Source organism: Numida meleagris, chromosome 16 (assembly GCF_002078875.1).
Source record: "Numida meleagris isolate 19003 breed g44 Domestic line chromosome 16, NumMel1.0, whole genome shotgun sequence".
In the NCBI taxonomy this organism is placed as follows: Eukaryota; Metazoa; Chordata; class Aves; order Galliformes; family Numididae; genus Numida; species Numida meleagris.
This window is the reverse complement of record NC_034424.1, coordinates 8,212,564-8,233,262: the sequence shown is the minus strand read 5'-3', so window position 1 is coordinate 8,233,262 and position 20,699 is coordinate 8,212,564. Positions and strand designations below refer to the sequence as shown.

At 45.6% G+C, this 20,699-nt stretch overlaps 3 protein-coding genes across 3 annotated transcripts in view; 1 reads left to right on the top strand and 2 right to left on the bottom strand.

The window, feature by feature from the left end:
• GSN (gelsolin) overlaps positions 1-4,659 on the bottom strand; it is a 30,714-nt gene extending 26,055 nt beyond the window's left edge. Inside the window, exons 1-2 of the mRNA XM_021414097.1 lie at positions 4,504-4,659; positions 4,186-4,302 (exon numbers count right to left, since the gene is read on the bottom strand). The gene's annotated coding sequence lies outside the window, so the exon portion shown is untranslated. The remainder of the gene's footprint in view (positions 1-4,185; positions 4,303-4,503) is intronic.
• Positions 4,819-20,691, top strand: RAB14 (RAB14, member RAS oncogene family). The gene is made up of 8 exons (XM_021414101.1): positions 4,819-5,158; positions 12,851-12,909; positions 13,527-13,580; positions 15,054-15,231; positions 16,347-16,413; positions 17,240-17,327; positions 17,657-17,687; positions 18,563-20,691. The coding sequence occupies exons 2-8, from the start codon at positions 12,858-12,860 to the stop codon at positions 18,738-18,740; spliced, it is 648 nt and encodes a 215-aa protein (XP_021269776.1). The 5' UTR covers positions 4,819-5,158; positions 12,851-12,857; the 3' UTR covers positions 18,741-20,691.
• The window catches only part of CNTRL (centriolin), a 40,930-nt gene continuing 32,837 nt past the window's right edge, over positions 12,607-20,699 (bottom strand). Inside the window, exon 46 of the transcript XR_002443659.1 lies at positions 12,607-12,669. The gene's annotated coding sequence lies outside the window, so the exon portion shown is untranslated. The remainder of the gene's footprint in view (positions 12,670-20,699) is intronic.

Sequence of the window (20,699 nt, the reverse complement as noted above, 5' to 3'; positions counted from 1 at the left end):
GGGCAGCCCCGGGGGCGGTCACAGCGCGCACCCCGCCCCAGCCCGGCACCGCCCCAGCCGAGGCGCGGTGGCAGCGCAGCGCTGCCCTGCCCTGCCCTGCCTTGCCCTGCGGGACCGGGACCGGCACCAGCCGAAGAACGGCCGTGATTCTCCCGGCGCCCCGTCCACGCCCAGCCCAGGCCCTCGGCCACCATTTTGTTCCTCACTTATCTCACTCAGCTCAGCCTCCCCGAGTCCTCCCCGGGCCAGATGGCGGAGGGAAAGGCCGTTCCTTGGTTCCCTGTCACGTGGCCAGCAGCTCCTCGTGCTCCACCACGAGGCGAGGGCAGCTCGGGTTCGGTGCACGCTCACCAGCAAACCCGGGCACGGCCTGGCGCTCCCACGTCCCGCGCCGTGGCTCCCTGCAGGCTGGCTGCCCCGTGCCCCCGCTCGCGCCCACGGCAACAAGGCGCCATTGAGCCACGGAACAAGGCAGCCCTTCATCCCGGTCCCAGGGCAGGCGGGTCCTGCAGCAAGGCAGCGGTGCTGGGAGAGTTTGTTCTGCACCAGCAGCTGCTGGGAGACAATGGAGAGAAGGCAAAGCAAGCACAAAGCTCTGAAGGTGCCTGCTGCTAGCTTCTGTCATGGCTTCCGGCCCACGCGAAGCTCTGCGTGGCTCTAAAGTTGATTTGTGCAAGACAATTGACTCATGCATCACTTCATCACTTGGACGATCCGGTCTGTGGGTATGTTGCCGTACCGACTGGGAAGACACACAGCTGCCACGGCTTTGAAAGGGTGATGCTGGCAGTCAGCACAGTTCTATTGCCGCAATGACGTGGAGTGTTGCGCCAAGGTACAGACCGTGTGCTCTCAAAAAGGCTCCAATGCAGCAGTGTTAAGCTAAAGAAGTGAACCAGACATCAGCGTTTAAATGTGGTCTCCCAGATAACTCAGATAAAGCCAGTGCTGCTCGGCTTGGCCTGTCCTTGGGATAAAGGGAACCACGCCGGGCAGCGGCGCTGCCAGCTGGAGTCGTTGCCTTCTGCAGTGCTGAGAGCCTGCTTGGATGGCACCGACAACAGAACGTGGGTGAAGGGATTCACTTCCACTCCGTACTCACATTGGCTGCCTTCGGTGCCATACACAGAGAAGCCGGCTGATTTGCATCCGCTTACACCGGAGCTACTGCTGTCACTAATATTCTTGTACCGTCACTAGGTTTAAGCTGAAGGTTTGAGATCGTGTACACGCAAATGAAAGCATGCTCTGGGACTACCTGTTTTCCAGGAGATTGGGGAACTAAAACAAAGATAAACTTTAAAAAAAAAAACAAAAAAACCACAGACATTTCTACAGACACCACAAAGCTGAAATGGTAAGAGATGAAAGAGGAACCCGGCACCTTAAAATCCAAGAAGAGACCAATTAGTCATGGCAGAGCCAGCCAGTGTTACGTGCTCAGCTCTCACACAGAAGCGTAGCTTTTCAAAAAGTTCCTGAAATATCCCATGCTTCTTCTTTCTGTAATTGCCTGCGTCAACTTGAACGCAGCCAGAAAAAGAAGCTGGGGTTTAGAGGAACAAAAAAGACACAGAAACCACATCTATGCAGACATACATTGCTTAGCTGCTATTTCATTGGCTGCGTCTGTGATTCTCCCAATCTGGTTGTTACCACTGGGGAACTTTGATTTTCCTAATTATTGCAAATTGCTGCTTTCATGTCATAAATGCCAGCAGTGTTTTTCTTCCTTAGTTGTGCTTTATGGATCATTTCTTTAATAAGGTTTTTTACCGTAACTATGAGGTGATGCATTGCAAGATCTTGATTGTGGATTTTTTTCCATTTTTTTCTGATTTATTTATGAAAATCTAGTTGAGCATGCAAGCAATAAATTGTCAGAGATACAACAATGTCTGTTTAAAGCAGATGTCCCACCAAAGTGGGAGCATACTCTTCATTTTTCATTATCCATTGGTCCTCGTGTATCACTGTATATAGTTTGTACACTCCTCTGAGAAGAGCAGGACCCACAAACCTTCCATCAGCTGTATTAACTCTGAGGCTTTATTTTTTCCTGAGGTTTGTGATAAAAAAAAAATAAATCCAAGAGCAATACTTTTGTGACCAGAAAATCTGGATGCTGCTCTTTCTTGACAGAGACTTCAGAAACTGACACGTAGAAATGGATGTCCAAGAGCAGGCTGCACTGACCTAGCAGGAATCCACAAAGAAGGGTGGGACAATGCACAGTGTTTCATCTCTAGCAGTTTGGTATTGTCACCAATTTAGTGGGATTTGATTACTGTTGTTAGGTTCTGCTGGGATGTTCAGAATGAATAAGCTGAAGTCAGCCTTTTCTCAATAACTGCTGTTAAGAAACTGCTGCAGGCTTTCAAGCACTCACAAGAACACAAGAATCCAAGCAGTAAAGATGCTATTATCCAGCCTTCTGTCTTGCTGCCATCTTTTGTGTCCTTTAAACTTTATATAAATATTTGATAAAAACATACAAAATGATTCCAAACCAGACCCTTTAAGGCAAATCTGCATTGCCTTTCAGCTCATCGGACAAATGCTGACAGTTTTATATGAAATATGCCTGGGAGTAAATCACAGAAATTTGAGTTTCGGATAAAAAAGACCATCTTGGTTGCAGTTAGAGAACGGCTTCTAACTTTCTTTGTTGCAAATAAGAAATATATATTCTAAAACTACCTTTCACTGTGATCAGGATTAAAGCATGCTCTCCTCAACCTGATCCTCCAATAAAAGCGATGTGGAGAGCTGCTGAGTAATCCCGAACACATCTGTGGCCGCTGGAGGGAGAAGCGCTTGTCCCGTGCCTTACAGAGGTGCAATGCCCTCCAGCGTTAGAGGAGCAGCTCTGAACGGGGTGGTGGCATCGCTCAGCCCTGCCGGGAAGCCAGGGGCACTATGCGACAGCTCAGCGTGCAGGAAGGGCCAGGATTGCTCGGAATTGTCACTGGGAGAGAAGACAGGCGGCCAGCGGCTCCTCACACCCTGTGCAGGATGCAGTCCTTCCTGGGATAGCGCTGCCTGGCAGGAGTTCTGTCTCGCACAAACACGAAAGCTCACGTCATTCAGCTACGCTACCGAGGCCGAGCATTAAATACAAACGTAGCCAGCGGACTTTTGTGTGGTGTTTTAGCAATTCATCATTTTAAAACTTTTTAAAATCATCTTTCATAGAGGAAATTTTATAGTCTATGTTGATACTATTTGGGGGAGTACCGAGTGCTTAAAGGAACCGTTGTTTTTTAGAGACAGAAAACTAGGCTGTAACTGGGTCAAAATAGTCAGATCATTTTCTGTTTAAAGACTCCCTCTTGTGGAAATCACTCTTACTGACTCGTTCTGACCTATTTTTCTAGTAAAAATCACTCCATATATGGTACTGCTAAAGTTGAAAACAGTTCTGTTGCATAGTGTTACCTATTTACAAGTTAAGACCCTGACAATAACAGCTGGGGAAAAAAGCAAACTGACAGTAATGGTACAGTAATAACACAACTGTAGCAGATGGCTAGTAGATTTTATATCTTTCTACTGATATATTTATTATTTGGAGTATTACGTATTTTAAGTGTGGATTTGAGCAAAAAAAATAAAATAAAAAGACATAGGTTGTTTTTCCCATGTGTTTTTCATCCTGGGGACAGCCTGCTGCCCGGCTGATGCGGAGCCGAGCATCCCATGGCTCCTTGGTAGGGGCTGAGTAATCTTTAGGGGAGGGTGATTCATGGAAAGTGGTCACTGAAGAGTTTGCTATGGGGAACACCACGTAGAGAAAAGAGGACAATCTGCCTGGAGCAATACTGGTCTTGATTTGGAACATCTGAAGGTATTTAACATTGAAGATCTCTGCTATTACTCTGTTCAAATGATGAAATTCTGTAAGCTGAGGTGAGAACGTGAAGAAGTTTATGGAAATGGAGATCAACAGAATCTGTCATACTAGTACTTTTATTACATATTTCATCCCCTAAACCACAGACTTTCTTTTGATTTTTATTTAATCCCACAGATTGCAAGATTTGCGCAGCACCTTGTGTTTTTGGGTCTGTGGTACAGCTTGCCCCATGGCCATCACACAGTCAGATAAATGCGATGGATTATGGATTTTATGGAAAGAAAAGTTTGTGTGTTGGGTGCGGGCTGTGCCCCGGCCCTCCCCAGTACCTGAGCTCTGCGGTGCGGATGCAGTTCGGTGCCAGGGAACGCAGACCTGAGCTTGTCTAGCCGATCTTGGAGCCTTTTTCCTTCTGTTTCATTAATGTTCTGTGTTCCAGATGTTATCTAAAAACAGAAAATGAGAAATTAGTGTAAGCCTTTGGTGGCTGTAGCGGCGAGCTCCGAGGTGGGACCATCGCCGGGCAAAGGGCAGTGCCATTTTCCTGGGGCTGTTTGTGGGCTCCCAGGAGGATCGCGTCGCTTTTCCACCTTGAGAAGCAGAGATTTGCTTCAGCGCTCCCTCGCTCCCGTGCGTGTCACACTCACTCGGCCTCTGCAGAGCGAGACGCCGCCTGCCTCCACAGCTTTGTGGCCTCAGATCTCATTTTCAGTGTCCCCTGCCCGCGCCACGCGTGTTTTTCCCGTGTTGCTCATGAATTTGGGGTACTCTGGGCGCTCCCTCCTCCCTGCGCCACCCGAGGAGGCGGTGCCATCGCCTGAGGAGACGCGGCCGCCCCGCCCCGCCCCGCCCCGCCCTCCTCGTTCCCGCCCGCCCCTCGGCGCGCGCCAGGCGCAGGGCGGAGCTGCATGCGTGCGCGCGGCCGCCTCGCACCCTTCCTTTCCCTTCCTTTCCCTTCCCTTCCCTTCGCGCCCCGCGACGCCGGCGGGAGGCGGGACTTTTCTGGCGCGCGCGCTCCCCGCGATTGGCTCCGTGGCGGCCTCTCGCGCCCACCTTTGTGCAGCCCCGCAGCCCGTCGAGAGTGGGAGGGGAAACCCCGTGCGAGGGGCGCCGCCATCTTGGATAAGGGGGGTGATGGGGGCGCAGTGGAGCCAGCGGAGCAGAGCCTGAGGGAGAGCCGGAGCGAGGTGGGGACTCGGCCCGGCCGCTGCCCAGCCCAAGCACAGCGCTTCAGTGCCCGCAGGGGGACCGGGCTGCCGCCGGCAGAGCCACGCTGCACAGCCACACGCTCCCCGAGCCCAGGTACGGAGGAGCCGGGAGGGGCGGCCCAGCGCACCAGGCCCCGCGGTACCGCCTGGGCGGCAGCGCGGCCCTGCCTGGCCCGGCCCGTGGCTCTCCGTTCTCCCGGCGCTGTGTGCGGGGCGGGGGCCTGCTCGGGCCGCGCTGCTCTGCTCGGGGCTCTGCCGCACAGGGCGCTGCGGGCCGCACTCGGGCGGGTGGCGGCGCAGGGCGGAGGGCCGCGGGGCCCGGGGAGGTGAGGCGGGCCGGGCCGGGCCGGGCGGCGCTGCGGGCAGGAGCCAGGCCCAGGCCGCTGTGTGCTGCCGGCCGCCGCCTCCCTCCCCTGCACCGCGCCATCGCCGGGTGCTGGAGCACATTGGGTGTATATGAGCGTATATATGTGCTCAGTAATTGCTGCAGTGTGTTTGCTGTGTGCATATATTACACGGTGTGGCTGGTTTGCGGTGTTCTCTCTGCTTATTGTTATGCTGGCCCACGCTGTTGTCATGAACTTTGATAGAAAAATAACTTTCGGGGTGCGGGTGGAATGAATCTATGCCACTTCCTATTTGAGGAAGCAACAGAAGTGTTCTGTTCTCCGTTTCCTTTTGTCAGTGCTTCTGCTGCCATAACAGCAGTTACTTGCTTTCACCTACTTGCATTACATAGCTTTGCCTGGAATTAAATCTGTACTGCTTTTTCTTTGTAGTAAAGCCAGGAAAAATGTCTGTGTTGGGGTTTCTTGTGGCTACATTGCTCTGGAGGTTCCTTCATGAGAACTTCTCTCTCTTGAGTGCAGTGGCTCTGTGTTGCTGTGGTTTTTGCAGGTGTAGGAGTACACATTTGTGGAGGAGACTTAGGCTGTCTAGATCCTAAATCACTTTGAACCCTAAGTTAGAAATGTCGCTCTTACTGTTTCTCTACGTTGTAGTACGGGATGTGTGTCTTGGGATCTTTCTGTCATGGTTAGGGCTGACGGCTTCTTGTGCTTGGGCATTACTTGGGAATGGGAAGGAAATCCCAGTCCTTGGGGGCTTAGAAAATAATTATTGTGTAGCCTAATATGATTTAACGAGGAATTTAGTAGTTTCCTGTAGGGATTTGAACAAGTCATAAATCTGAGTTGAAGGAAGAAGCTCTTATTTGTTCTATTTTAAGAACTGTAAAAAAAAAAAAGTGGTTATTATGAAGGAGAACAGTTTGAAAGCAAACCCGTTGTACTGGCAGTACTGGGATTCAAAATGAAATTGGGCTTCTAAAGTTGCTTGCTCGCTCATGTGCATCAAGTGGAACTTATGATTGTTTCTCGCTTTGCTGTATGTTTCTGGAACAAAGGAGGTGGGCCTTGATGTTTTTCTGAAACTCTATTTCCACCCTCCCCAAGGCAATGACTCCAAACAGTTGCACGTTGCTCTGATTTATGATGCTGACGATATCTTCTGGTTTTTGTGGATACTGTCCCTAAGTTTATCTGGTATCTCTGGAACTTAGCTCCTCTGCCTCCAATGCAGATGTGTAGTGCAGGTGGGACTCTTACAGAAAGAGGAGAATAGGATAAGTGAGGATATGTGAATGGATAAACTATGCTTAAGAGAATGGACATCGAAGAACGCGCTGTCGCTGATGGGGCAGGTGTGTGCTATCTGGCTGTGGTGCCAGGGTGTGGTCAGTGAGAAGTGAGGTCTGAACCTCAGGGCAGGAAGCTTAGGAAACAAGATGGTGGAGCCTGGTAGAGTGAAACTGTTGAAAGGTTTGACCACTGCAGTGTGCAGCTGGACAGCTGTTGAGGTAGACCAAAAAGTGATGGTGGCATGATACATTCTCTTTATTTTAAATCAAGAGCGCAAGGCCTGTGGGTTCATTCAAAATCTGAGCTCAGTCTGAGGCCTAGTAAGTGTATTTGATGTGATCGTGAAACAATAAAGCGAATGCATTCCTTCAAAAACAATTGAAAGAAGTCTTGCATAGCTGCGAACTCTCCAGTCTCAGCCCAGCAGTCTTGTGCGTTTCTAGAGAGGACAACTGGACATGTGAGAAACGAGGAGCTGTGGAGTGATCTTCAAAAGCAGATCATGGGAGGCTTGCCCGACTGCTAGCTCTGATTGAAGATCACTTCAGCCAAATTTACAATCTTGTGCTTTATCAGATGCTTTAGCGAAGCCCAATCAGGGACACTAGAGAAGATGACTGTAAGAAGAACTGAGGAATGAGAAGGGAACTGGCCAACAAGAAGTGATGTTATGAAAGCATGAGCTGCTAGCAGGCTGCTAATGGGACTCCTCAGGGATCAGTCGTAGATGTTGGGCTCTTTAAAGACAAATGTACAAAAACAATAACTGGGGGGAAATCAATGGAGGCTGTTAGGCCATTCTCTTTATGAGAGCTGGGATGGTTCGTATGTTCAGGAACACCTGAATGTCCTTGGTGCATGAATGTAACAGAACAACAGTGAAGTCGAGTGGTACCCTGTAGCTTGCTATAGTCAGCTGACTGATGGGTTCACCACTTGGGTGTGTTAATTGATGATAAAACTGTGACTGCCTAACAGTGCCGTGTGACTTTACAGAAGACCACAACTGGTGCAATTACAGACTGTGTTTCCAGCAGCCCTCTAAAGGAAGATACCAGTTACACTGCCCTGTTTCGTGTGCTTGACAAAAGTCTTCATTAGAGGAATTGTATAAGTTGAAACAATGGTCTCCCTAGATTTCCCTCCTTCCTGTCCTCCCTCCCCTATTGATCTCTTCTCAGTGTTCATTGCAGATTGATGCCTATGTAAATATGCAGAGAAGAGAAGGAAGGTTATGTGGTGGGAAAGAGCATAACAACCCATTCATTTTATGTGAGGATTTAGAACTTATTCTAAATAATACTTACTGATTGCACACAGTTCCTCTTGTGGCTAATCTTTTTTTTTTTTTTCCCACAAATGAAAATACAAATAGCTCTTAAAGAGTTGCAGGTTTTAAAAGTGATGATGTGATGGTGTTCTCTTCTGTAGAGGTGGGACTGAACTTGACCTGTGAGGTTCCTCTGCTGATGTACGTCCCTGAGGAATGACCAAAGCCACCTAGGTGGCCAAATAAAATAACAAAATCTCTGACTCCAGACTAAGTAAAGTGGTTGTCTGGCTGCAGCAGTATGTTCTTAAGGAGAACCTGTCATACTGAGACTGTCCTGAGGCTGAGGTATCATCTCTGTATGGGTTGACCAGGTAATGGTATTCAGCACATGCAGTGATTACAGGTTCCAGTCCCTCCTAATAACATGCAGTTGATTATTTAGCATAAAAGCTATGAAAATTCTCTATGCAAATGATACCTGTTGAAGACCTAGTTGGCTGTGTCCCTCAGTTGGGCTAGGAGGAGCTGCATGGGCCTCATGACAGCTGGTGTGAGTATGATACTAACAATTAGTTCTAGGTGCATTGCCATAAAACTCATAGTAGGAGCAAACTGTCTTATCTCAGTTTATACAGGTAGATGCTGGTGTTTGAAACAGGGCTTTAGTGAGATGTGAAAATACTGGTATGGTGCTGCTTGTTTAGAGGAAGACGTACTGGTGTCACCAATATCTTGTTAAGGTTGCCTTCTCTTATTATAAAAAAGGGTGGAAGATGTATGGAAAATGGATTACAGCAACACCTTGTAAAAATTCTAGTCCTAATTATGACATAAAAATTAGTCGTACAGGTTTTGAAGCGAGCAAAGATCTGTGTATAGTGAAGCATGATCTCCTGGCTAGTTGCCATCCTGAAATAATGCTCTAAGCTCTGGGGAAGCATTACCTCGGCAAAGGGAGCCAGAGCTTGTTCTGAGTTGGCAGATCTTCCTGGAAGAAAGATGGCAGGCAGACCGAGCTCCCGGACCAGCCTACTTCTGCTTTCTGTTACCAGTAAATTTATGGCTGGTTAACTTCAGCGTGCTGTATAACGCCAGCTGTGGCTGAAGGTAAGTTATGCAGGCTTGGATGCAACTTCTTCAGTCCTGCAGTTCTTTCTACCACCACTCCCACTCCCCAAGGATGAAAACTCTAAACCTAATATGATAGGGAACCGAGGGCTGTGAAGCAGGGGTAGAGCACCACTTCCTACAGAGAGCCATTCTATCGGCACTACATTAACCCTCTGCATTAGAATGTAGCTAATATTTCTGTGGTTACTGAGTTCTTCTGTGCACTGCCCTTGTCTAGACTTCCTTCTTTTGTCCATAGTAAATGCTGAGCTTGGAAGTTTTTTAAGGCTGAATGTGCAGTGTCTTCTGTCTTGTCATGTTTTTTCCCCCGTGTGTTGCAGAGCACTTCTGATCCTGATTTATTTTTAGGATTTGGGTCTCTTACAGCAGGGATTGTTCTGTATGTCCATCTAGTGAAATAAAGAAATGATGTAAAGTTGTGAGAAGTTTGAAATGTGTTAACACTAGCAAGGTTCTGTTCTGCTAAGGAGATTAAAGTGCTGTGAGCTGCAAGGTGGAATAGTTTAATCCCAGAGTTATAGACAGTAAGCACATCATCTCTTTTAATATCTTCATTTCTGCTGTGTGATTAATCTATATTAGGGTAAAAAAACCAAACAGGGGTGTCAATTTAATGCCAAGATTAAGTTGGGATGTTTCAGAATCTTGTCTGTAGCCAGACCCTTGGTACACGCTTTGCACTGATGCACTGCTTTCCTTATTGTATCTGCTTAACACAAGAAACTGTTCAAAGCTGGCTTCCTTGTCTCTCTAAGCTTTCAGTAAGTGTCTGTCATACACAGTAACCTCTCCAGGAGCTCTGTGGGCCTTGAGAGGTGTGGGCTCATTGGATCAGTGTATTTCTCAGCATTTTTACTGGTATTCTATTTCTTTAAGCTGGGGAAGAGCGCGGTAGCTCTGGCTGCACCCAGTGAGGGCTGTGGCATCTCTCCCCGTGGAGCAGCCTCCTCTCACTAAGAGTGAGGGTGATGTTGTCACAGTGAGATGTGGCTTGAAGGTAGCTACCCCTTCCAACCCATTTCTTAACAGACTTTGTTACCAAGTGCAGGATGTGGTTTTCTAATTCTCGCTTTGAAGTGGGAACTGATTTTGATGCGTAAGTTACAAAGTGGTGACAGTTTCTTTTATATCGAAGTAGCGCAGTTGCAGACCTCTGTAAGTAAAGAGTATAATGAAAGCTGGCAAACCTGAGCAAGTAGAAATGGTGTCAAGTGAACAGAACAGTTCCTTAGGCAACTGGTGTTGAGAGAGAAGAGATGGACAATGGAGTTTCCACGGGACAGATCTCGTAGCGGTGTGGGTAGCTCCCTACCTTGGAATTACAGTTCTGAATTTCAGAAAACCCACGTAGGTTGGTTTGATGCTATTAACGGAGTGCAGAGCTTCCAAACCTGGTTCGCATTGGTGCTTTCAGTCTCTTCAGCTTTCTTTATGTTGTGGCTGTAACATGTGTTTTCTTTGGGGGGGGATAAGAAATATTGCATGTGTGCCATCTTCCCAAAGGATTTGCAAATATAAATTGGTCTACTCAAGCCCTTTTTTAAAAAAAATTTACTTCCATACCTCATAGTGCTCTGGTTTAGCCTTGTCTGCCATCAGACTGAATTGCAACATGAACAGTCCTCCTGGCTTTACTTAGAAAGCAAAGGGCACATTAAAAGCATGCTGAAGTGTTGGGTCAGGAGATGCAACTGGGGCTGGTGGAAAGGAGGAGGGGCAGGTGAAGACATATTGGGCAGTTCTGAGGTACGCAGTGTTGTGGCAGCAACACCTAGATGTTGAATTCTCAAATGTAGTTGTTATTCTGTGCCGGTGTTGGAAAGAAACAACCAGTGTGTGTACTGAAGCTGACACTGTAGCTCTGGAGTCTTTCACTGGTAGGAACCATGGGCTGAAGTTGTTGGCTTGCTGGGTAGCAGGTCGGGGCAGCACATCTGAAACTGTGAATGTGAGTTCTGCTACAGTGTGGCCCTGGAAAGCGCTGAGCAGCTGCAGCTGGAGGAGTGGAGCCGTGTGTAATTTCCTCTGTGGCTGTGGAAGAACTTGATCTAAAGACTTGATTGAAATGACAGTTCTTGGAACCATGCAGCACGCAGTCTGGAATTCTGTTTTTTTTGCCAACATGGACAAGAATGACTCTCCAAAATTGGTTTTGTTTACTATATTGCATTAAACTTGGCTTAATAAAACAGTGTGTGTATATATAGGACTTAATATAGGTTACTTTGCTTACTGCATGGGCTGGAAGGCCTTTGGAATCTCTGTATCTTGAGGAAAGCAGGATGGAAAGGTGCAGATCAGCAGCTGGCGCCTGGTGAATGTTTCTCACCTTCCCCTTGGAGTTGTTCTCCTCCAAGGTCTAGATATGAGTGTTTGCTTTAAACCTCTGCTGTGTGAAGCAGTGGCTGTCAGCCTGTGCCCTGGGAAGGAGGTTTGTTGTCAGTCACCTTTCTTAAGACGACGGTTCACAGCTATGGGTTAATGCTGGCTGAGGAAACACTAGTTTGCTTTTGAAGAAGGTACAGACTCGCAAGTTTCCCTGTGTCTTCACTTCTTTGCAATGCTGGTTTGGTTTGCCACGTGGATGACATGTGACTGAATGGAAATACCTTCCTAGGCTGAGGCCATGTTGTCTATTAAAAGTGCCGTTTTGCTAATGGCTGGCTATCTGCCATGCAGGAGCAGGAAAGGAAACGGTGAATTCCTAATAGCAACGACCTATTTGCTTAAATGATGGCACTTACATCTTGTTTAAATTAAAGTCTGGGACGAAAGCAATCATTTTGCTCCAAGATGACAAAAAAGGGAAATCTGAGCGGTGTAGACTTGGAAGCCTGCTTATGTGATGCAGTAGCTGGTAAGTCACTTCACACTGCTGAGGCCATTCTTAATTCTTCCTACATGTAGGAAAGCTCCACAGTGTTGGAAGTATTTATCCCAAATGAATTTTAACAACAATTGCTTAAATCCACTATAGAGCAAAGATTAGTGAATAAATCTTGCAAGATCAGTGAGCTGTACTGTTTAGAACAAAGAAAGAAAAGGGCTGCGAAGCCTTGGTGTGGGCCCTGCTCTGCTGGCAGAGCCGTGGACGTGGCGACTGATTTCCTGAGTGCCTCCTTTGTCACTTGGGCTGCTGCACTGATGTGGACATGCAGAAGCCCAAGGCTGCAGTTCAGGCTGCTGCAGCATTCCTGTGCTGTCCTAAGTAATTCTTACCTGTTTGATGCGAACTCTGTTTTCTTTGTTTCTGTTCCAAGTCTCAGTAATAAATGGTAATAGTTCCAAACTGCTGGTTTTATTAAACCTCTTCTGATATATTTTTTTTAATCAGATTTTATTTTCAGCTTCCATCAGCTACTTGGCTACCGAGTGCTGGTCTACTCGTGACTGTTTAAATCAAGAACCTGCTGGAGCTCTGCAGTAGCTTAAAGGCTTTCCTGATGACACTGAATGCATATCAATATTAAGACCATGTTTCTGTTCAGAGTTCTTGCTGATGGGGCTTCAGAGCAGACAGGACCGGAGTTCTGCTGGATGCCTCTGGTACTAAGTCAGTGACTGCGGGAAAGAACAGGAACAGTTGAACTGTGAATGAGAAGATGGCTGGGGAGAGAGAGGAGAGAAGCTGTTCTTTGTTTTTTTTTTCTTTGGCTTATGTAGGCTCAGCTGGCTGAATTGGGTTCAGTTCAAATAAGTAGCAGTTCTGATATGTCCTGTTTTGTTTCTGTTTGTTTTTTAGTGCCACAATGGCAACTGCACCTTACAACTATTCCTACATCTTTAAGTACATCATTATTGGTAAGTACTAAGAGAGCATGTTTATGCCAACATCTGTGTGTGACAGCGTGCCCCCAAACTATTGCTGACTTCTGTTGCATGTTACTTGCTACCTAGCTTTAGTTCTCTGAGTAGTTCCTCATCCCGCCTCAGTCCCTCACAAGTCACGTTTGCCCTAAAGCTTTAGCAGCTGATAAAATAAAGGCAAATACTTCTGTGTGCTGCTCTAACTGCTGCCAGGTGGACTTGGAGTGGTGCTGGTTGGTTATCCAGATTTTTTTTATATACTTGCAAGTAGCACAGGAGGAGGGCGAGCACTCAAAGTGAGTTACGCTTCAGCTTCTTGCAGGTCAGCTTATTCTGACCTTGTGAAACAAGTGTAAAGTCAGTAATGCAGTTATCGTCACTTGTGTATTTTCTGCTCCACCCTTGATTGCAGCTCTGTGCCGGTAACCAAAATTATAGTGGGACTGTAATGCTGATAGATCTTGAAACCTGTAGGCAGGTGTAGGAAGTTGTGTGCCAGACCTGAGGAGGGAACGGCTGCCCGTCCCTGTACGTGTGTGGTGTGGGATGAACAGAATGTGCTCATTGCAACAATGATACGGTGCCTGCATTAACTCCTCTCTCTGTAACAGGGGACATGGGTGTAGGGAAGTCCTGTTTGCTTCACCAATTCACAGAAAAGAAATGTGAGTATTTCAGTACTCTATGTTCATTGAAACTGGTGTACTCCATCTCTCTTTCCTGCCTTTCTGCTTCTGTCGTAGGTGAGCTTGATGTGTATCTTAACCTGTGTAGGTTTGTTCTGTGCTTGGTCAGACTTGTGTTTTGACTGCTGCAATTACAGAAACAAAATGCTGACGTGGTGACAGCAAGAATGATCTCAGTCCTGAGAGTGGGAAGATTACATGTGTTTTTACAGCTTTTCCAGGGAATTGTGATATTTAGTGAGATTTATTGTCTAAAATTTGCATGTATTTAATATTGGTATGGCTCAAACAGTCATAGTTCTTAAAAATTAAGTACTTAAAAGGGGTGGGGGGATTCACTTTTCATAGACTGCAGATTTAAGCATTGTCATTCTCTGTAGCTGCTGTGACTCGTGACACTAGGACTGCTCCTGTGTGACGGTGTTCAAGGCTTTCAGCATTCCGTCTCAACTGTAATATTTCTTCATGTATGCTATCATAGCTAATTAAGAATTAGCTTCAGCTCTCCTTACTAATGTGCATTGTATTGGAGTTTGCAGTGGCTGCTAGGAACTCTTAGGGCTTTCCGTGTAGCTCACACTCAATGGATGAGTCTGTAGTTATCTGTTAGTATGAAGTTGGTCTTTATCCTGCACTACTCTAGATGTGCAGTAACTGTGTGCACGCTGCAGATTAAATATTCCTGTTCTGTAGTAGAAAGTGAATTTTTTAACGGCTGCTTTGAATCCAAACCCCAGATAACTCCCTTGTTCAAGTGCTACTTTGCATATGGTTCCATTTATGAACAGGCAGTGTCTTGTTCTTACAGTACGTTAAGCAGAAAGGGTACGAGCAGCCGAGCTGACTTCTAAAGCACCTCTGCTGTGGGACTCTCGCTGTAGACAGCTTGAATAGGTGGCATTCAAGCTTTCCCTGTTTTCTTGATCCATCCTAAATATGAGCATCTTAAGATGAGTTTATTACAGTCAGATGCCTTTTAGGGTTTGATTTGCTGTATGATAACTGCTCATGAAATTGACTTTTTCTGTGAATGGTCACAGACTTTACTCAGTCTGAACCAACTTGAATATTTGCTTCTCAAGTGTTTCAGACCTTTAACTCCATCTTGGTAATTCTCTAAAGCTTCCTTTTCCTGCTGCATTAACATAGTGAACTGTTTCTGCAAGGGTAGGGCTGAGGATCAACTGACTTGATACTTCCTGATATACATGGCATCAATTATAAATGCAGTAGAGAAGACAAGGAATCTTTTTATTCATAAAACAGCAGTTCAGGAAATAATTCATAGTTAAGTGATATGGTTCAGTAGCTGTAGCTGTGGAAGAAAAAAAAAGCCTTCCTAGAAAAGGAAGATCTGTTCAAGATGTCAGAAAAGCAATGGTAGTAAGAGCTCTGTAGCAAGGACACTATGTAATACAAAGACCTGATCTTACCTCTTATTTCTCATGACAGTTATGGCGGACTGTCCCCACACAATTGGTGTTGAGTTTGGCACAAGAATAATTGAAGTTAGTGGCCAAAAAATTAAACTACAGATCTGGGATACAGCAGGACAAGAGAGATTCAGGGCTGTCACACGAAGCTATTACAGAGGAGCAGCAGGAGCTCTCATGGTCTATGACATTACCAGGTAAGGTGCTGCTGGCTGTCTCGTATCATCGCTGTCCTTCAGAAGCTGTTTGGGCACTGCAGCTTCTATGTGCTGTTGTCTGCCCCCGTGACTTCAAAGGACTCAGTGTTGTGTTGTATGAAGCTTACACCCTTCTTTACCTGAATACTTTAAGTACTTAAAAAGCTGAAAATGAAATGTTGAGAAGTAAGTGCTTTTCTTGGAAAACTTCACTGCTGTCAAACTGAAGGATATTGCGACTTCAGGTCTTGACTGTGTGTGTTGAAGTTAGCTAGATAGAAAATTGGCTTTACCCTTAGAACTTACCCTTCAGTACGTGAATCTTTCACTTGCCAGTGATGGAGGGAGGCAATGAATGCTGCTGCTTACCTAGCAGAAATATTCTCAGAGTGGGCATAGGACAGAATATCACTGCTATTGCAATGGGCTGTGCAGATGTGCTTAATGTGTATGTGAGAGAATTGGAGGAGCAGCCCATGAAGAGGCCCAGAAGTGAGACTTCTCCAGCGAAAGGAGATGGCACGGAAGCTGTTCTGTTCTCCATTTGCAAATGAAAATTAAAGATGCTTCTGAAAAAAATTACTAATGATACGTGCAACATGAAATACTTCTGCCTTCCCGCGTCTCCCGCCTCATCTTCCATTGAGGCTGTTCTTGACATTCTTCAAGCGCTTCTTATCTTTTGTTCACATAAATGTATCTCCTGTTTGCTTAAATATCAAGTAAAAAGCAAATGATGTGATGTGCTGTTCGTTGCCAAGGCTCTGTACAGAGCTGCACTGCTGTACACAGCTCTCTAACCGTATCTGACAGGAAATCCTTTAATGTGTTTTATATAACACAATATGAACGTTGTCCTTGTGGAGTCAGTAATACCACCACATCCTGAGGTGTGAGCTGCTCTGTCTTTCCACCTCGTGTTTGTGTTGCTCTGTGGTTTAAAAGTTGCTTTGTGTATGTGTTCAAACAAGATGCTGCTGCTGCTCCCTGTTTCTTGAGCTGGGGAGAGGAACAGGTATGATGTGTTAGTGTGTTTAGTGGATGCTAACTGTGCTGTTGGCTCTTAAATTAAAAAATACTGTAGCTAAAACCTTTACTCACTTGATTCTTTGCAGAAGAAGTACGTATAATCACTTAAGCAGCTGGCTGACAGATGCAAGGAATCTCACCAATCCAAATACTGTAAGTTGGACTCTATTTAGCTTGAAAGCAAGATTGCTTATCTCAAAGCAAGAGATGGAAGGCTTAGGCCAAAGCATCTGCAGTGATGGCAATGTTCTTTAAAAGAAACTGCCTCTGTTTCTCAGCTACTTAGTTCTGAATGTCCCCACTCTCCAGCAGATCAGTAACTCTTCCCTTACTGCAATTGGTGCAGAAATGTAGGTTCTTGTGCAGGAAAGCAGTGGCTCGTTCCAGAAGTCTTACTGTGCTTTACTTCTTGTGGGCCTTTTTCCAGCTGTTGGAGACCAAAATTGTGGTAACGAGGTGAATGCGATCTCATTTTCTTAAATTGGAATGTGAACTGAATCTTGAGCAAAAGCTGCCCTGGTCGCTGGAGGGGTGGGAAGGAGGGCTGCTCCGCATCTCTGAGCAAACGACAAACGTGTTGTCCTTCAGTCTTCTTGTTAATGACTCTGAAATACTTTAGAACCAAAAGTCTTTTGGGAAGACTCCCCGCTGCGATGAAAGAAAGCTTGTAAAGATTCTGGCTGGATTAGCAGATGACTAAACACAAGAAGTGCAACTTTCAGGACTAAAGAGTAGGACTGTTGCTTTTTAGGACCTCACCTCATGAGAACAGCTTAAAGAATTTGAAAATAGCAGCTGGCAACTTCCCTGACTATAGAGGGGCACTGCTAGAGCAGCGCTGCCCTGAAGATGCATGAGTTTTGCAGTTACGCTTTTTTGAATGCTTCCTTTTTAATTTTTCATCTTTGATAGTAGAGAGGATAGTAGTGAAGAAGCTAATAAGCTTTTTTTCAAACTAATTTTCTCTCTTCTGAACTAGGTGATAATCCTCATAGGAAATAAAGCAGATCTGGAAGCACAGAGAGATGTTACATATGAAGAAGCCAAACAATTTGCTGAAGAAAATGGTGTGTTTTTCTTTTTTCCTCTTGAGCCATTGTTTCCTATGTGATAGTGATATTAAAGTGAGCCCTCACCCTTGGTAGATGCGAACTCATGCTTCCAAAGTGATGTCGTTATAGGTATGAGCTCCTGTGGTGCCTCAGCCTGGATTAACTCCATCTGCTTTGCAGTGGAAATCAGCTTGTGTATTGATGCTGCCCTAACTTAGTCATAAAATATCATCTAGTACTAAAGTAGCCTCTTGCATGTAACTGAATACCATGATGGGACTTATTTGGGGCTATATTAAGCATATTATGCATTGACTGACAGTTAAATTTCTGTTTCTAAACAGGTTTATTGTTCCTTGAAGCAAGTGCAAAAACGTAAGTTACTTCTACCTAGAGTAATGTATCCGATGGTATCTGTTCAAAAAGGAATATATTGGTTATGACTAAATACAGCCACTGGGTTCAAGCGTAATACAGTTTTACAAGCAAAAAAAAAAACCTAAAAACCAAGCCAGCAGCTTTGGAGTTGTCTTAGGGCATGGTATGCCTCGCAGTTCCAATGCATGTCAGCTTTGACTTCAGAGTAATTCAGAAATAAGATCTTGTGCTGCATTTCAGGTAGACTTAGGCTGAATCAGTTCATTTTGTTAAAGACCTTGTTTCAGCCTAGAATGGATGTGCACGTGTGGCCAGCGGTGGTTCCCAAGAAGATAGGGCTTCCCTCAGATGTTCATAAACATGTGTAAGCAAGCTCTGTAGGAAATGTTCAGTTCCTAATTTCACAAAGGAATCGCCACGCAGTGCTTGTGGTAGGCTGTGTTGGCTGGAGAGCCTGACAGAATGCAAGGCATTGGATCTCCAGTGATGCTGCAAAATGTTCCTGCTGGCACCTGTTCTGTTAGAACTTAACGAAGTGATTTTGACTAACAGAAGCTCCACTGTCTTTTGGCCTCTTTCAGAATTGGTCTGGTCCTATAGCTCAGTGCCTTAGCTTATTCCTGATGTTCAGGGTTCTGATACACAGTGGTGTTCAGGGCTACTCCTAAGGGATGTAACGGCCACAGACCGAGTTACTGTATCGGACGCTGTCCTGCAGATGGGCTGTTAAACTTCATGGCACGTCTGCTTTTAAGTACTGTAAGTTCTGTTGCCTGAGACACAAGCAGCAAGGACGTCCAGCAAGCTGCCTCTACAACCCGTGTTGCTTTGCTGAAGTGTAACCTAACTCACTCCTGCTGCTCTTCTTGTAGTGGAGAGAATGTTGAGGATGCATTCCTGGAGGCTGCCAAGAAAATCTACCAGAATATCCAAGATGGAAGCCTGGATCTGAACGCTGCAGAGTCGGGTGTACAGCACAAACCATCAGCTCCGCAGGGCGGGCGGCTAACCAGCGAACCCCAGCCCCAGAGAGAAGGCTGTGGCTGCTAGTGACCTCTTTCATGGCTTCATTTCTGACCTTTCACCTCTGTCTGTTGGGAGCAGTGCTTTTGATTGCTTCCCTGTCTTCTGTACATCTTATTGGGTTTAATTAAAACTGAAACAAGTTTAACACAGTACTAAACTGCTAAACAACTTTAGATGTAATCAGGTTATCAAAGGCAAGTAGAGTAATAAAACCTCTCCTGCATGGTGAATCTAGAAGTTTTTTTTTTTCCTTGATTGTCCTTGTGATAGTGTCACAGATACATAATTTAAACTGAGCACTGATGCTGGACTCATGATTTTACACTTTCGCAGGGCTTTGTCTTGTACGGTTTAATTTTATGGTTCTTCAGCCTTTCTTCCCCACCTCTTAACTGTGTAGAGCTGTCCATAGTAAAGGATAAGGTTTTTTTTTTTCTTTGCTGTGAAATGACTTCTGATGGTAGAAAGGGGCTCCGTAACAATGTGCTTTGTCGAAAGAATTCCCCATGGTGTGCATGTTGGGGGCGGGGGGGCTGGCGCAGGAGTGTACAACTTGCACAGGGAAACAACCCATTCTTGTGCTCATAGCTTTACATCATTTTTTGCCACTCTTATCCTTTACATTTGCTAACAGAACGTAAATATGTATAAAATTTGAAGGAACTGAGCTAACAGTTAAATACATCCTGTGTATATGATTTTAATGAAGAAAATGATTACTGGCATTAGAACAGTATATAAGAAAATATCAGTTTGTACAGTATGACCTGTATGTGACCGCATCGCCCATCAGTACAGACACAGGTGTCACTGCAGTTCACTCCCATCAGCTTAACTCCTTGGTGTCGGCAGTGGACGTTGTGCTGGGGGAACTCTAATCCCAGTGCCGAAATTAACACTAGTGGAATCTGTCAGTCATCTTTGCACTGTGGTATATCTATGCCATGTTATTAATCCCGTTCTGTGCAATCAGCAGCGTGCTAATCTGCTTTTTTCTTCTGTAAGCATTTCGCATTATTGGGCTTCGTTACCTGCCTTGCACTGTATACCAAGGCTGGTTCTCTTGCACATCTTACGCTTTTATACCTTTAACTTTTTGAATGGTCAGATACTGAACTGGACAGTCAAAGCAACTTGTGTTCTCTAGGGATTTGTAGCTACTGTTGTATTTTAACACTACGGCCCGAGGGCTTCTTCTAAGACAGGTTTCTTCATGAAGAGTACCACCTTCCTGGGCTGGCACAACGTGTACCGCTTCTATCAAGGGGAGATAGCAAAATCCACGTGTGTACTTGACCAACTGCACGTGGGGTTTGTGCTGGCAGGACTAGACTGTGTCGCTCTGTATGCAGCAGCGTATGGCACGGATAGCTTCACTTGAGAAAACATGGAGTACAATTTCTAAATGGAAAGGGTGAGTGTTTAACCACGCTCAGATGTCTAACTTCTAGTCTTACTGTGGTGTTTAAAATACAAAGTAGCCTTAAAATCCTTCTCTAGACACTAAAACTATAAACTGTTCAGACATTTAAGTCTACAGTGGTACCAGAGTATTGTACAGTCAATGTTAAATAAAAGCCAAAAAAAAAAAAACTGGAATGTGCAGACAATAGGATTTGGGTAACTTGTTTGTGCGCTGTCCCTTTGTTTTGTCTGGTTAGTTTTTTTTAACTAGTATCCTTTAGTAGATGGCTATGTTTGAGCTCTACAGCTAATGCGTCCTGCTTAAACCAAGGTTGTACCACAGCGGGGTTTGCCCAGGGACCAGGACCTGCTGCTGCCATGAAGGTTGGAAGTAAATGTTCTAATGACTACAGCTTGGTGAGGTGCAATACCTGTATTCCCAGAATAAGTTACAGTAGGTCTTATTGTTTCTGTCACAGAAAGGATTTGTTTGGACTGCTGTACTCCTCATTTGATGTAACAATGCTATTAATCTAAATATTTGTAAATAAAGTACCTGTATCTAGATAAACTACAGTA